The 17,301-nt window shown below is 57.0% G+C and overlaps 1 protein-coding gene across 1 annotated transcript in view; it reads right to left on the bottom strand.

Moving 5' to 3' along the window:
* Positions 1 to 16,887, bottom strand: part of LOC115520765 (kazrin) — a 113,822-nt gene extending 96,935 nt beyond the window's left edge. Inside the window, 2 exon segments of the mRNA XM_032594196.1 lie at positions 16,681 to 16,713; positions 16,716 to 16,887. Of these exon segments, the coding sequence (XP_032450087.1) occupies positions 16,681 to 16,713; positions 16,716 to 16,887 (205 nt within the window).
* Positions 16,888 to 17,301: the final 414 nt, after the last annotated feature.

Here is a 17,301-nt window from a genome sequence, read left to right as displayed (position 1 = left end):
CGCTTCTCTCCTCCACCTCTGTCTTCCTCTTTTTGTAATCTCTTGGCTACATGTAAATGTTCACAGGACCCTCTTGCCAAGGGGCAAGTGCTGTTTATCTGGCCACGGATGCTGCTTAATCGACCGCAAAAGGAGTGTGTGAACTTGTCACTGGATGTTTCGGTTCCTTTTGACCTAGGGGCTGTCAGCACGGGGGTGGGTGGTACAGGGTGGGCTGCAGAAAAGGGGAATGGCATCCGCACTCCACAGCCCTGGCCTGGCTCAGGCTACTGTGCCGTCCTCGCCTGTCCTCACAGCATCCGGTGGGGTTTCTAGCTGCCCCTCTCCCAGCCTTGCTCCCAGTGGGCGCCACTGAAGTCTTCAGGTTCCTGAGTCCTCTTGAAACAAACATCAGGACAGCCGGGAACACACAGCTCAGCATGGGGAACATTCTCCTGCTAGATGAGCAGCAGCTCTCATCTACTGTCAAAAAGGGCTCCCGGTGGGGAGTGAGAGATGTGAGGCTGGTCGAGCTGGGCGGATCAAGGCAAGATGCCCTGTCCTCCCCCTGCCCCTCCAGCACAATCTGCTCTGGCCTGACCGGGAAGAAAGACATCTGGGGAAACGAAGCTAGTGCGGTAGGGTGTATGGGGTCCTGTACCATGGAGCTAACTAACTTTGTATTGTTTCTGCTTCTTCTTACTCTCCTACCACCTGCACAGAGTCATGTAGTTGCATCAGAGGGCCTATCAGGTCCAGGAAATAGATTTAGTGTATTAGATCTTCACGTGGCAGGACATGGGACAACAGGTGGATGCTACAATGAGATCGATTTGGGGCTCCATAAAAAGGGGAGCGAATGCTTAAAACCGATCAAAAAAATTGTAGGGGCTGCCTGGAAGGAAGTGAGTTTCCAGTCCCGGAAGGCAGTCAAGAGCAGGAGGAACACACTGCACTGGACGTTCGGAGGCAATTTGTCGTCCTTGCCCCCAATTCTCTACGTTAACTACTTTCCCACAATCTGGAAGGAAGCAACTCCATAGGCCAGGTACCCTACCCCCCCCCCCCCCGCCACGATAGTTGCAGCTGATTGGGCCGGAAGAGTCACCTGACCCACGGTGTGCCCAACTACTGGTTAGGCAGGGGCCAATGAGATTCTCTGTCGCCAGGGCATTGAAGAGACCCAGGCTACAGCAGAGGATTAAGCCGGGGAAGGCCGCTAGGGGGAGCCCTTGGGTGGGAAGAGGAAGGGGGCGGGACAGAGAGGGGGGCACTGCCTCAGGCTCCCAGCATTCCTGTCCGGACCCCACGCGGCCAGCCTTGGACTTCTTGAGGTTGCGTGTCGTGTCCTTACAACAAGCCCAGCTTTGACTAGAGTCCCGTGGGGTAGGCACCTCCTCACACCTGAAGCACTGGGGGGCTTCCTGGCGGGACCCGCGGTGGCGGGAGCAGACGGCTCCCCGCAGGATGCGGAGCTGGGCGAAGGCTCAGCGACCGTCCTGGGAATCTGGCACCCCTGAGGCTGCAAAGAGGAATCAAGCCCCAGGCCCTCCCCAAGGCCGACTCACATTCCCTCTGACTACAGGCTTCACGCACGGCCTGTGCTCCCCATGGACCTCCCATCATCACTGCTCAGCCACAGCGCCCTGACTCTAACCATATGCCACAGACAACCAGGCTAAAGGGTCAGTCATTCCCACACTCTCAAAGTCCCAACAGGCTCACGAACACACACCCGATCCTTTGGGAAGATGCTTCTGGTACCGCCATCGCCAACCCCGTGCTTAATAAACACCTGCAACGCATTTGAGATGGCTTACGAATAAGGCAGCTGCTTTCCTTATCAAGTACCTGCTGTATACCAGGCTCTGCAGGGTGGCTTCTGCCATTTCCATGGCAGGATGCGGAACCTGAGTCTCAGGAAGCCCTGAAAACCTGCTGCCAGGACCTGCCAGGCAGGACCTCACTCTGCTCCTAAGGACTTTATCTCCCGCTGATCATTGACCCTAGGTTTGTGCAGTGTGGGCATCTCTCCAGCACCCATTTTGGTATAAAACTGATACAAATGATGTTTACTGAGCACCTACTATGTGTCAAGGACCATGCTAAACACGGTGCATTAAGTCATCCCGGTGAATCTCCGCAAAACCTCTACCAGGGAGGGATAGCACCCCCAGTTGGTAGTTCCCCCAATTTACACATGAGGAAACTGAAGGACTGAGAAGCTTGCTCAAGGTCCCCACTGTTGAAACCATCTGCACACAGGCGGTCTGGCTTTATGGCCCCAGGCACTTGGTACACGCCCTCCAGTGTCCCCACATTCAGAGCCCCGGGTCCAGGTACTTGTCTTCGTGGGGGGACTCACCCTCCCCCAAAGGGCAGATACCAAAGGAAATGTGGAGCCAGCACCTACACCCTAAACAATGCCAGGCACAGAGGCAAGCTAACCATCCCTTTTTCTAAATTCTTACCTTCCTGGGCTGCCCACTCCCTGCCTTGCTGTGAGAAGGCAGCATCTGCCTGCGGGGTATGGATTCAGGTCATCTCTAAGGGGAATCAATCCGTGCTTTCCAGGGAGATGGCCAAGCGCCACATGCGGCCTGGAAAATCTGACTCCCAATGGGGAGGTTGAGAGAAGCCAGATGCTATCTGGAGTGCCCAAAGCACCAGCTGTTGTCACTGCCCTCAGTGCGCTCAGCAGCATCAGGGATGTGGCAGGAGGCCGGCAATGGGAACATCACATCACACATTTATGCAGGCACACTGGGGTGGGTGGGTGTGTGTGCTCAGATCAACCCCACCCCACCCCCATGCTCAGGAAGCCAACAGATGCACGGGTCCTTGTAAAAGCCCATCTGGGACAGGGGTGACAAAAGAGGTATAAACAGAGGGATGGAAGGGAGAAGCAGGCAGAGTCATAATTACCTATGACCAGGAGACTGAGAAGGAAGCTGAGAGGTGGCAACTCTCTAGCTGGTCCTTAGAGAGAAGGAGGAAAAACAAGAGAAAGAATGATTTCTTAACAGAAGAGAGAACTGAGCTCCTCCACAGAGGTGTACAACAGGGCCTGGCCCATGGCAGCTGCTCAAGAAAACCTGCAAAATCCTTGAGTGACAGGGTCCACATCTAAGGCTTTCCTTTCAACCCCATGGCACCTAGCGAGGGACACACACACACATACCTGCTGAAGGAACTCATCTCATGCTCCGCAGGGGTCAGCTCCCGCATTTGCCAGGGATGAACATTCTCCTTGACTTGCCTTTGGCTAACACCCTCCTTTCAGCTTGTGCATCTCACTGGGGGCTCACAACCCCTATCCCGACTGATTGCAGAGAAGGGTGCACATCTGGGCTTGGCCAGTCAATGCATTCTAGGCCACTGGACCAGGTGATTGGTTTAGAGCTGTCACGTCATTAAAGCTAAACCGATGACAATCAGCCCTGGGATTTCCGGAAATACTGGGAGTGAAGGGCTTTCTGCACTGACTGGAAACCTAGAAAGGTAAATGTTGCTTAGACTTGTTAGGGGTCATTTTGCCAGCAGAAAGGATAAAGCCCCAACAGATGAAAGGAGAGTTGGGAGATGACATCATTTGAGCCCCTGGATGCAGCTACGCCTGAAGCCGGGCTTACCTCTGACCATCTCAGTTATGGGGAGCTGTTGCTTTTCCTTTCAGTGAGTCCGTGCCAGTGGTGTTTCTATCATCTGCAACTCAACTAGCCCTGCAACTACATGACTCTCCGGGCAGGTGGTAGGAAAGCAAGAGGAAGTACAAACAATACAATACAAAGTTAGTTTTTTCAGGAAGTTTTTGAGCAGTAAGCAAGGGCCTCTCCGAGCCGCAGATGCCGCTCTGAATGATGGTGAGCACGCCTCCCGGCCTCACAGGGTGCATGGGAAAGTCGCTGGACCCTCTTGCAGACTCTGTTATCTTTCACGTGTTGTGGTCAAGAGCAGCGGGGAAACCCACAGCCCTGGGAGAGAACCCTCTGTCGGGGACGCCTGCAAAGAGCTCACCCACACCTGAGCCTCGGGCTGGAGTATACAGAGCTGGCCCACGACCCTCCTAGTTTACTAGGGGCCAGCCCAGCCCCGGGAGGCAGCCACGGCGAGCTCTTCGGCAGGGGTGGGGCCCCCGGACAGGAGGGGCGTGCCCGGCCTCTCAAGGGATAAAGTCCCCCCGTCACCGCTCACTTCAGACTCTGCCATGCCACTGCTGAGGATGGGCGCAAGTGACCCCACGATGTACATGGCAGTGGGGACAGGAGAGTAATGGCTACTGCCAGCCGGACTCCAGCTGGACCTCGGGTTGAATGCTTTTCTCTGCCTCCCGGCTCCGTGGCCTGGGACAAGCTTCTTTACTTCCCTGTGCCTCAGTTATTTCGTCTGCAAAATGGGGTGACTCATGCACCTCACTGATTTGGGCTGTTTGGTGTAGGCGACCCTGCAAAGCAGGAGTCCCCAGAGGGGGCTCCCCTGCATGGTTTTCGCCTGCGTGTTCCCAAGGGACGGCACACCTTGCGGGGAGCGTCCCGGGTGGCGCGGGGGAGGGGGGAGAAGCACGAGGGCGGGGCTCTGGCCTAGAGGTCGGCAGGGCCAGGCCCGATCACCCTGGGAGAGGAGGTCGCACGAGGACACACGGCCTTTTGGGGGAAGTCCCTGATGCCTACTCCAGGAGCCTGGCGTGAAGAGACGTAAGAGGAGCTGCAGGCCACCTCGAAACACCCCAGCGGGCACCAAAACACACAACCAAATGTCATCTAACCGGGTCCCGGCCAGCTCAGGTGCCCACTTAACTGGAGCTCTGGCTTACGTCTGAGGACAAAGAAGCAACGACACGACTCGCTGATGCACGCGATGCGTTCTGACTTTCTTGAACCCAGACAGGGAAAGTTGTGGGGCCAAGTACAACAAACCGTCCCAGGCGCGCAGGCTCTGAGTTAGAACCGGAAAGTCCGCAGAAGCCCAATGCCAAAAAAGGAGTCGCCCGGGCTCCACTGGCCCTGCGACCAAGGTGGGGAAGCAGAAAGGCATTTTAGGAAATGTTCAACGACACCGAAAACAGAGGACGAATTTTCGGTGTCTCACCCTCTGAAAATATCCTTGACTTCAGGCCAGCGGGGAGGACTGTGTTTTGAGCAGTTTTGTGTTTTATCTACAATTGTATCCCTGTTACTTAAGGGTTCTGATCCCGGCAGGTGCACCCCAAGTATTCACAGGATAAATGAAGAAAAGAGAAGAACTTCAGGGGCTCTACAGGTTCAATGATTCTTTTTTTTTTTCTTTTTTAATGTTTATTTTTAAGACAGGGAGAGAGAGTGTGAACGGGAGACAGGCAGAGAGGGAGACACAGAATCCGAAGCAGGCTCCAGGCTCTGAGCCGTCAGCACAGAGCCCGACGCGGGGCTCCAAGTCACGAACCGCGAGATCATGACCTGAGCCAAAGTCGGACGCTCAACCGACCGAGCCACCCAGGCCCCCCCCCCCCCCCACCAATGATTCCGGAGACTGAAACACAAACTGTCCACTTGTTTACAGGGTGACCAGATGACACAAAGGACGAGGGCAAGTGTCAAAGCAAATGAACTCGTGAGCTTACATCTGAGACGGAGGCTGAGAACAAAATCCAGTGCAGGGGTGCGGGGGGTGGGGAGGGGGGTGCCCACAAGGCACAACCCAAGTCACCATCTCCACCCGTCCCATTCCTGCCGATAGCTTTCAGCCGGCTCCAGAAAAGAGGGACGTGTTTACTAACCCCTCAAAAGCCTGACAATTACTGGTGAGGCCGCAGGTGCTCTCCAGGTGTGCCCGACCTGCTGGGTGAGGCTCAGCCAAAGGTGTGTCAATGTCAGCAGGATTAGATTTCTCCTAAGGTCCTTCCAGCTCAAATATTCACACACACGTGTTTCCCCCCACTTGGAGCGTTTCCTGGAGCCCTGCTCTGTGCTCCAGGTGAACAGAGGGAGACGGAGGTGCAGGTGCCCTATGGCCCCGCCCCGTTGGGAGATGACAGTTCAGAGGGCCCAGGGTAACACTCGAGAAATGCTCATGCAGGACCTGCCACAGCTACCCTGTGCTCCAATGACATATGCCCATGGCAATGCAAGGACAAAGCACAGAACAGGTGGAATGAACAAGAAAGGCTTTTGCAGAAGGGTCGGGGGCCCGGGACGAGGTGGAAAACTCGGAAGTCAGTGTGGGGTGGAATGGTGACAGAAGTAAGAAGGCGAGGGGTGGGAGTGAGCCAGCTGGCTCGTGGGACAGTGAGGAGACTCTGAGCTCCTCGACAGGAGTCAAAAGAGAGGCTGTCAGGGGTCCGTGGGTCCCAGCCCCAAGTCCAGGCCAGAGCAGGTACTCAACACCTGCCAGGTGGGTGAACCAGGAGCCTTGGCAGTTCTGGGGAGAGCCTGAGGGAGGCCATCCTTCTGGTTCAAGTTAAAGGTTCTAGACAGAACCCTTCCCCTCCAGACCGTAAGCCCCAGGAGGGTAGAGCTGGCTTGGCTCAGCTTGTCAACACCAGGCACCCAGTCAGAGGAGTATGCATCCAGTGAGTGATTAAGCAAAAAAAAGCGGGCAGATTTGACTTAGTAAAGGTGCTCGGCTGGAATCATCCTGACCCTCAGCTGTGGCCCAGAGACGTGAATGAGCTGGGAGAGAACAGCACCAAAAGGCGAGTGAAGGTAGAGGGGTCAGAGGCCAGGCAGGGGACACCTTAGCTGCGGAGAGTGCAAGGGTGGGGTGGGGGGATCGCTCGTTGGATACAGCAGCAGCAGGTAAGTACGGCTGGCACAGCTAAGTGTTAAGAAGCCACTGGGGGTACAGAGAGGGTGACCGACGGTCCTGTTTCGCCAGGGGACCGAGAGGTGTCCCAGGGCGTGGGACGCTCAATGCTGAGACCGGGAGAGTTCTGGCAGTCCAGAATGAGCTGGTCACCTGAGGCACAGGTCTGCCCGCACCAGCACCAAAGAGGGAAAAGATTGCCGGCGGGGCCAACCCCATTTGTCAGGGGCTCAGACACTACAAAGCTGTTGCATATCGTGGGCTCAGGCAAACCACAGGCGTGGGAGCCGGGCCAGGCTGACGCTATGACTCTCGTTTCCTGGAACGGGGAAACTGAGGCTCGGACGTGAGTGACCACGGTGGGCAAGTCACGGGGCCAGTGTGACATTCTGGCCTCCAGCTTCCTCGCTTTCCCTGCACGTCGGGGAGACGTGAAATACACAAGCGCTGTCTGTCGAGCACGGCCGTGCGCTGTGCCGCTTTCCTCTGGGCCAGTGGACGCGAAGGGGGGGGGGCGTGCACCAGAGCCCTCGTCCCCAAGAGGGGCCCTAGGGGCCCCAGGGAAACGGGCCCATCTGGCCCTCTGCTCTTCCGAGATTCTGACCCAGGGTGAACGGCGGCCACCACCTGGGACGTGGGGAGACGGGATGGGGATTGGGGTGCTGTTGGCTGCTGCCCTGCTTGCCTCACCTATGACATCCCCGTTATGGCCACCCTTCGGGTAAGGCCAGGATCCCCAAAGGCCCTTGTGAAAGGCAATGCATCATCTAGCCACACAGCCTGTAGCCCCCAGGTGTGGAAGGGTCTCAAAGGCTCTGGGCAGACGGGGAGAGAACAGGCCGGAGAACAGGGGAGGTGGAAGGGGCAGGGAGAGGGAGGAGACGGGAGAGGGGACTTGGCGGATTGAAGCAGAAGGAGCTTCCCAGAGCAGTGCTGCTCAGTGATTGGTCCCATGCTGTATCTGCATCAGCATCACCTCAGGGGGATTATTAAGACCCAGATTGCTGGGCCCACCCTGTTTCTGATTCTGCAGGTCTGGGGGGGGGGGGGCGGAGACTCGCACCTGTAACAGGTTCTCGGGTGAGGCTGATGTTGCTGGTCTTGGCACCCCATCTTGGGAACCACCGGCCTGGAGCACGTGGTTATGAGGGATGGGGGGAGGCGGAAGAAGCACAGGGGTGCTGATGGGTCACCGGGGGCTGGGAAGAGCCACGCCAAGTAAAGGTGAAGGTGTTGGGAGGCCTTGGTCCTCACGCTTCGGAGAGGGTCAGGATCACCAGGCAGAGGAGGGAACTTGTTTGAAATGCAGATCTGTGGGCTCCTCCCTGGATATTTTTGACTGTCCAGGTCTGCGAGGGGGCCCAGGAACTTAGGTTCTGAGTGATTCTGATGCAGGCAGTCTGAGCCACAGGGAGAGGCGTGGGAGCGTCAGAGCGGCACCGTGGAAAAATACATTTCTCAGGCTTTGCGAGCTTCGATGAGCCCCAGAAACATCTGTAGTCCCATGCCCTGATTCGGGGCCACCCAATACAGTAGGCACTAGCCGCACGGAGCCTTTTGCAATTAAATAAAAAGTGGGGACACCTGGGGGGCTCAGTTGGTTAAGCGCCTGACTCTTGATTTCGGCTCAGGTCATGATCTCGTGGTTCATGAGATCGAGCCTCACATCGGGCTCTGCACTGACAGTGCGGAGCCTGCTTGGGATTCTGTCCCCAGCCCCCCTTAAAAAAAATATTTGAAAAAAATTGAAATTCAGTTCACTGGTCACCCTAGCTACATTTTAAACCCAGTGGCTACCATATGGGACTGTACAGATCTAGAACATTTCCACCTTTGCACAAAGTTCTGTCAGAGAGCTCTGGCCTGGAGCGATCACAACGTGTCTGCCTCTCTTTCCCTTTCTATAAAAAGGGGTTTCCCCACCATCTTTCTCAGGGTGTAAGAGAGACGGGAGGCTCCGCCGAGAGCGACGTTTCTTCCCCACATTTAAAGAGCCCGTGCACCTGCTGGTGGGAGGAGGTGGTCCAGTTTGGCCTCCATGTCTGCCCCAGGACCCAAGAGGATGGTTCTTTTTCCTTCTGGTTGGCTGCTAGACTCCCCACCGTGATGAGTAGCCCTTAGTAGTTAGAGCTTAGGCATCACGAGTATGCTAAGGAAAACCAAGCCCAAGCAACTCCCCTTCAAGAAAAGTGATACCAAACAAAACCAACCCAACAAAAAAGGTGTATGCTTAACCCATCACAGCGGCAGAGCCATTAACAACAGACTGGATTTAATCCCAGAGAAAAGGCAACTGAATTTACTTCTTTCCCAGAGCTTCCCAGCACACATATGAGGTGGTCGGGTTTTCAAGGAAGGAGTTGAAAGAACACTAGAGATAAAGTACCGGGGCCAGGGGATCTCCACATGCGGTTCCAGGACAGGCAGTGCAGGGACAAGGATGGACAGTCCGTTGAGAGTGCAGGGTTCTGCAGTTACCGTATGAAGTGCCTACAGGAGGCAAATGCACAGACGGGAAGCAGAACGGTGGGTTACCAGGGGCTGGAGCGGCGGGTGGGGACATTCCTCAGTGGGTACGGTCACAGTTTGGGACGATGAAAAAGTGCCAGAGGGGCACCTGGCTGGCTCAGTGGGTTGAGCGTCTGACTTCGGCTCAGGTCAAGATCTCGTGGATGGTGAGTGTGAGCCCCGAGTGGGCTCGGTCCCAAGTCTAAAGGATCTGGATGAACCGAGGTTCTTTAGGCCGAGCGTGCGGTCCCCCTCTGTCCGCTCAGCGCCCTGCCCCGTGCCTGGCCCCCTCCCCCCGCCCCGAGGTACTCAAGGAAGAAGGAACAGCGGCCGAGCGGAAGGCACAGGCGTGCTGGTGACGGTGTGGGGAGCGGGGTGGGGAGATCTGAGCAAAGACAGAGTCTTACTCTGGTTGCTTTCTCACCCCTGGCCGATCCTGGGAGCGCACGAGACAGATTAGCACGTGCCTCTTTCTAACAGATTCGGAGAAGGTCAGGTGGGGGCGGGAGGGGCGCGTGGGCTAGGAAGGGAAAGAGGGAGAGTTGGCTAGGGTGTCTATGTGCCTCTTGTCCACTTGGGGACACCTGTGGGAGGGAGCAGGGTGCGGCCAAGGACGATGTCGGGATGCGGGGGGTAAACCAGAGTGCTCGGCCTGCTAATATTCTCACTCTAAAATTAACCCAATCCCAGAAATGCAAAGGGCAGAGAGGTTCTCAAAGTCTGGCCCGTGGAACCCTCGTATCAGAATCACCCAGGGCACTCAATAAACACACAGATTCCCAGGCCCCCTCCCCAGCACTACAGGCAGAATAGAGGCGGAGCCTACCTCGGACCCCTGTGATCCTCAGGCTGAAACCCCCTTTAAGGAAGGAGGTCAAGAGGGAAAGTCCCCAGCTTTGCCAAGGTATCACGTGTAGTTGGGGGTCTTGATATTTGGCCCCGGGAATCCACATGGCACCGTGCAGTGTGGTCCCTTCCTCGCTCTGGGCCTCGGTTTCCTCACTTCGTAGAGAGTGATGGACTCTCTCCCTGCTGCTGTTTCCCTCTGGGGACTCTGCCTGGGTTGGACCTCCTGTCACGGGTCAGCTGGCTGCTCTGGACTCTCGCCGGGGCAGGGGGGCAGGGCTGTCTCCTGGAGCCAGCTGAGTGGCCCTGGGCCCCAGAGGCCCTCGCTTCCAAACGCCTCTGGCTGACTGGAAGCCAGCGTCAAAGATGTCAGGGAGGGCATCCCATGACACCCAGCCCGTGACACCCAGCCGCACAGCCTCTGCCTGGTGCCCTGGCGGCCCTCAAGGAATCGTCAGCTGGTGAAGGAAAAATGGCGGTGAGAAGCAATGGTCCTGGGGCAGAGAGTGTGACGTCCTCGAACAGCCACTTCTACAATCTGTTTAACTGCTTTGAAGCCTCAACTGGGTCACCTTTTTAATTTTTTAAAATGTTTTATTTATGGGGGGGGGGGCAGAGAGAGAGAGGGAGACAGAATCCGAAACAGGCTCCAGGCTCCGAGACGTCAGCACAGTGCCCGACGCGGAGCTCAAACTCACAGACCGTGAGATCACGACCCGAGCCGAAGTCGGACGCTTAACCGACTGAGTCACCCAGGAGCCCCAGCTGTGTCACCTTTAGGATGGGGAGGAATGCCGGGCTGCCTTACGGGGGTAGGACAAGACCAACAGGAGTGCAGCTAACAAAGTGCTCGGCTCCTGGGTGGCCCTGAACAAACACTTCTTTGCCATTAAAGGGACCTTCCCCAAACCGGAAATACACATTCTTCCCTGCCTGGGCACAGGGGGACTTCAAAGTTACCAGGGCACCGGTGAGGCAGAGCCGTGCAGTCCGGGAAGGAACTGGCACCTGTTGTTTTCACCTCTCTCCAGGCCCCCAGGGAGAACTTTCTGAAGCTTCTGTACGATTAAAAGGTACCGAACGCACTCAACACCTGTGATAAAGTCACAGCCCAAACTAGTTGGGAGCCTGAGCCAGCCTCCGAGTCCGGGTGGCAACAACAGATGAGGCTGCTGGCACCTGCAGGCAGGCTCCCAGGTGGTGGGTGTTCCCCGCAGTGGTCCCCAAAGCCCAGCGCACAGAGGGAGGGAGCACTGGGACGGTCGCCATCACTGAACCCACCAGCTCCCCTCTTCCTTAGCCCGGGCGTAGCGTCCCCCCAGCTCAGAGCTCAGGACTCACCCACCTGTCGTACCTCTCTGGCCGTTAATTTCTTCCAAATCCGGGTCTGCTCTAGCACCTCTGGGGCCACTGGCACTGGCCAAGGGCTCAGAGGAATGGCCACGACCCAGGTCCTCCACCTGGCTTCTCTTGAGGGCATCCCAACAGCAGACAAGAGAAAGCACGAAGTCCCCACCTTCAGGGTGGCTGCCCCAAGGGGCACGGAAGGGGTGGTCCTTTAGAACAGGAGTCATTCCTGACTTTTCCCCTCCCGGACAGGCACTCATCGGACGCACGCAACATGAAGTGCATCTACGGAGAGTGAATTCATAAAAAAAACCTCCACACACAGGCACGCACACGCACACATACCTTGTAAACACAGCCTGCCAACCTCTCTGGAGTGTTTACAGCCCTTAGTGACCCACAGCAAACACAGCATCCCCACGGCGGCTGCTTTGGACAGCTTTAATGATATGTTGGCTGTGCTTATCTGCTAGGGCTAAAATCCGGGTAAACACCTATGTATCTGATTTTCTACTTTTGTCAACTGGCCACCAGATGGGTGGGAGGGGCTGGGGTCCAGGCTCATGTTTGCTGTTTTCCTTGAACCATGCACTCTGTGACTCTTGAAATGGCTTAAGGGGGTTAAACTCATCTTTCAGAATGGCTAGAGGGTCCTGGTATATCCTCCAGTAAACTCGATTGGAATGTTACAAGGAACACAAAGCAGGCATAATGACTATTATGGAAATTTGAAGGCCAAATGAGCCAGCGACCAGTCCTCTGGAATCACCCGATCTCATCAAATCCCAGTATCTCACACTTCAAAACGTTTAAGAAGTTTACACACACATACACACTCAATCGATTTGTTTGGACTCTGGATAAACGGGAAACCTCCTCCCTCCTGTGGCATCGGGCTCCGTGAGTGTATGAAGGATGCCAACCACACAGATTCCTGTCCGACAATTCCGAAGTGGGTGATATGATCCCATTTAATAGATGGGTAAACTGAGGCTCGGGATCTTAAATCATTTGCTTGGGGACACATAGCTAGTAGTAAGCAGAAGCGAGTAACCAGCGTGTGTTTGACCCCAAAGCTGGTGCCCGGTCCTCAAGCGTCCTGGCAGAAGCCAAGTGCAATCCTTCTCGCTGAGCGGTCACCCGGGGTGAGGGTGCTGGCCCGCAGGGGATCTCCCCAAGGAAACCAATGGGAATGGTGTTCAAGAGCAGTGACTTTCACCCCCGAGCCTCAGCAGTCTCTGTCCCGCTCAGGTCGCCAAGGATGTCCACACTAAACCCTGTGGTCCTGGTGGCTGGCTTTCTAAGAGAATCCCCGGTTCCAAGGTGGAGATTGAAATCTCACCCCTAACCCAGCAGAGACCCTTTACAGAAGGGATAACACAAGACCAATCTATTGCTGAAACTGCTAAAGGCACAAAGATAAGCAAATGCTTGAGTTGCTTAAAACAAGGAAAGTCAAGGAGAGGACAACCCCCGCCCCCTCTTTTTAAAGATAAAAATTTAAAGAGAAAACGGACCTGAAACCTCATGTGGCTCTACGTCTTAAACATCAACACAAGGTCTTTCCACACCGCTTTGAGGTCCTCAGCCTGGGACCCCACCGTCAAATCCTGGCTGTGACACCTACCAGCTGCGTGATCTCGGGCAAATTACTAAACTTTCCTGAGCACCAGTCTCCTCACCTGTGGACCGGGACAGGTGATTGCACCTCCCGGCTGGGGTCCCTGGAGGACTGATTAAGACAGAGCACCCCATTGGGTGAGTACCATCACCGGCCCCCAGGAGGGTACGGGACAGCAATGAGAGCCAGTACCCAGATCCACAAGGGCCTGGTGCCCTCGGCCAGGGGGGGTGCTTTATGTGAGGGGGAGGGGCAAGAGGCGATAAGAACGCAAATGACTAATAAAAAAGGTAGAGGCTGGCCGAGGAGCCATTAGGTCCTGCGCCTTTTGAAAGCTGGGGTTCAGAGAAACGCTTAAGGAGGCAACGGCATCTGCACTGGGCCTCGAGGTCTGGCTGGCTTCAGATGCGGACAGATACGCTGTCCAGTCTCCAAATTTACTAACTTACCAACAACTCTGAAACAACGGCTTGGGGGAGCCTTTAGCCGAAGGGCGAACACCCTCTCGCCTTAGGGACCCAGCTCACTCCCTTCTCTGACCCCGCTGCCCAGATGCTACCCAGCACCCGCTCCCATCATGCTAACCCCTCACCTGGCTTTATTTTTCTGCACAGCACTGGCCATCTCCTGACACATCTTGTGCGCCCGCGCCTGCTGGAAATCTCCTCCCACGATAGAAGCTCCATGGAAACAGGGGCTGCGGCTGTCCCCTTTGCTACTGTATCCCTGGCAGCTACGACAGTGGCCGCGGTAGTTGCTCAAGAAATGTGACTGAATGGATGGACGACCAAAGATGGAAAGAATTCACGCCCCAGCCTAAGAAGCTTCAGGGAGCACCTGCTTTACTCTGCGGGGGGTCTGGGTGACCTCCCCTCAGATGGAGTTAGTCCCACGGTGCCAAACAGGGAAACTGAGTTACCGAGTTTCTCAAGGTCACACAGATTTGAGGCAGAACCAGGTGCGGACTGAGTGCGTGTCTCATCTCTGCCTCTCCTGCTCTGGTCCTGAGCCTGAAAACGGTCACCTCCCCTAGAACTGGCCCCACTCTGGAGGCCAGGGCTGTCACCGGCACAGAGCCTGTCCCCCTCGTGATCTCAGGGCACCCTCCGTGAGCAATGTCAAGGTGTCCAGCCTTCCAGCCTGCCAAGCCAGCATCCCCTCTCCCTTACCCCTCCCCCACACCTCTGAACGTGCCAATTCCCAGACTCTGTCATCCAACAGGGCAACTACGTGCAGCTGGAGACCGATGGGCAGAGATCCTGGGACTAGTCACCTCACAGCCTGGCTAAAATGTTTATTTCGACAGTAATTTCAGCTTGCGGTTCCAAGCCAGAAGAGCTCTCATTTGCTTCCCAGAGGAAAAACCCCTAATAACAGCCAATGTCTCAAACCATTCGTGGATTCTCAAACATCCACGTCCATGGCAGGCCAGCCTCAATGCCCAGCCGGCACGGAAGTTCTCAGAAACTGCACGTGACCTTTAAGAACCGGGCACCGGAAGAGGGTGAAGGGTGGGTGGTGGAGTGGAGAGAACTCAAAACTTTCTGGTGTAGCTGCCGGCTTGATCCTGTTTCGCGCCAGGGATGCCATCTGTAAATCAGAAGATGTCCACTGCTCTCTGCCCTAAAGGGACACCACGAGGGCCACTGAAACAACCACCCCCCCCCCAAGGCCTTGGACACCCGACGTTTCTCAGCTACACCGTATCATTAGGATATTGTTATTACGAATACACAAACGGAGTCTTTGTAGACACAAAGTAAACAGACCTATCTCCACCCAGCCATCTCCTACACTTTTACATAATAACAACCCCCCCCCTCCCCGCAGCACAACAGTCAGCCTTGGATCCCTGAGGTATTTCACACACAAGACAAATCTCATCTTGGCACAGTTCAGGAGGGTGGAGATGGAACCTACAGCATCACATCCTAATGGGAAACCGAGTCAACGGGGGCACTGACAGGTGCCCCACAAGGGAAGCTGACAACCAGCCTTTATTATGAGTCAACTAGGAACGAGGCAAGGTGCTTTGCAGACACTAGCTTTCGGGTCATCAGGATGTTAGTTGACCCTTGTATCATCCGCCACTTTTCAAATGGGTAAACGGAGTCTCAAAAAGATAAACAAGTTGCCCGAGCTCTATCTGCTAGCACTTTGCATCTGTGCTCTGTTTTATAGCAAGCTATCTTTTCTCTAACTGCTCTGTGCAACTGGGGAGGAGGTGGGACTGTCTCCAACAGGCCCAGCCCCGAGGCCAAGGGTTCAGGGATTCAAGCTACCTCCAGGGCTCAGTGTCTCTTTTCTAGACCCTTGGTGACCCAAGACTTCAGGGGCTCCAGGACACCAGTGGCAGCTCAGCAGGTCAGTGGTCCCAGCTCCTGTGGCTACAACTGTGATACTCAGGATTCTGTCTCCCTGGGAGACCAACACAGGCAGCCTGGAATTAAGGGGGCCTTGCTGCTGGCTTTTTCTCATAGGAAAGAAATAATTATTAGGTAAATAAGCCTGGTGTTTCCCAGCTGGTTAAGCTTGCTGTCTGGGAGAGGCATTCTACTGTCAACTGACAGAAAATCTGAAATCGTGGCACCTTGGGCAAGTTGCGTGTTCTGTCCTTATCTTCATGGAGATAACACAGCCTGGCTCCCAGAGTTGTGATAAAATTTTAAGGAGACACTGCATGCAAATTACTGGAACACAACAGGTATTCAAGAAATAATGAATAATCATGTTGTACTCCCTCCACCCCCATTTTTTCCTGGAAAAAGTATTCAAACTTCAAACTGATGGTGACAGACACTTCTTGGAAGCCCTTCATCTTCCATCTAAATTTCTTCCTCCTCTAGAGTCAAGGGGATCCAGGGATTCGGTGGGACCCCCCCCCCCCCCAAGACATAACTTGCTGGGACGGGGTGGCGGGCAGCTGAGACAGGAGCATAATGAAACAGGCTGCACCTACTCAGAACATTTTAACATTAAAACGCGGTTCTCAGCTGGGGTCAGATTAGCCTATGATACGCAACTGGACCATTTAATTTGTGTCCGCACCGCCTCGATCTCTTTCCGCATCAGTCCTTCAAACGTAAGAGAAATCTCTACCCTCTCCGCAAATGCAATTCACCACTTTCCTCTCCGAGGGGCAGCAGGAGAGCAGGGCTCTCCTGGCCCTTTACGGGGCTGCCAGGTGGGTTTACAGGTGCGGCCGGAGAGGGGCGGCCCCAACTTCGTGCGGGGCTGGCCCCTTTCCCACGCTTCCCACGAAAGTCGCGGGGCCCGCCCAGAGCAAGGTCTCCCTCCAGGCGCCGCGGGATCTCGCCGACTCCGGCAGGCGTGGCCTTGACCTCCCTCTGCAGCTCGCTCGGGGGCTCGGCCGGAGAGCTGCGACCCCCGAAACCCCCGCCCCCGCGCCGCAGAACCAACTCCGCGTCCCGCGCGTCTCCCCGGGCGCCCCTCCCCGCGCCGGGGGCGCGGCGCGCGGCGAGAACTTTGCCACCCGCGCGCGGCGATCCCGGCCCGGAGCGCCCCCGCGCGCCCGGCCCCGGCGGCTCCCCGGGCCTGCGGCCGCGCCGCCCTCCCCGCCCCGCCCCGCGCGCACCTACCCGGCTGGCTGCAGTCGCCATCCGCTCGAACGGAGGCGCCCCGGCGCGGGGCCGGTCGGCCGGCCTCGCAGCGTCCGCACCCGCCTCGCAAGCTGCGGGCGCCGGGGGGCGCGCCGGCCCGGCCCCCGCCCCGCAGGAAGGCGCCGGCTCGCCCTGCGCCGCCAGCTGGCGGACGCGCTCCCAGGTGCCCGAGTCGGCCGCCCGCATGCCGCGTGCCCGGGGAGGGGGGCGCTGCCGCGGCGGCGCGGGGGGCTCCGACGGCGGGCGCCGGGCTCACAGCCTCCGAGGCCACCGCCGCATCGGGGCGCAGCCGAGCGCCGTCCCCGCCGGCCGCCGGCCGCCCGCGCGCGCCGCACCCGGGCTCTCCGTCCGGCCGACGCCGGGCAGTCCGCGGCCGCCGCACGCGAGGAATTCGGCCGCCCGCCTCTCACGTGGGAACGGCCCTCACTCCCGCGGCTCCGCCTCCCGCTCCTTCCGGGCTGGCGAGGCCGCTCGCCCCGCCCCGCCCTCGGCCCCGCCCTCGGCCCGCCCCCGGCCCCGCCCCCGGCCCCTCGGCGGCGCCGGGACTCGCCCCACGGCCTCGGCGAGCGTTTCGTGGCCCCGTTCCGGGGACGCTCGGCG

Source organism: Lynx canadensis, chromosome C1, assembly GCF_007474595.2.
Source record: "Lynx canadensis isolate LIC74 chromosome C1, mLynCan4.pri.v2, whole genome shotgun sequence".
Lineage (NCBI taxonomy): Eukaryota > Metazoa > Chordata > Mammalia > Carnivora > Felidae > Lynx > Lynx canadensis.
Note: the sequence above shows the minus strand (reverse complement) of the source record. Positions and strands in the feature narration are given on the sequence as shown.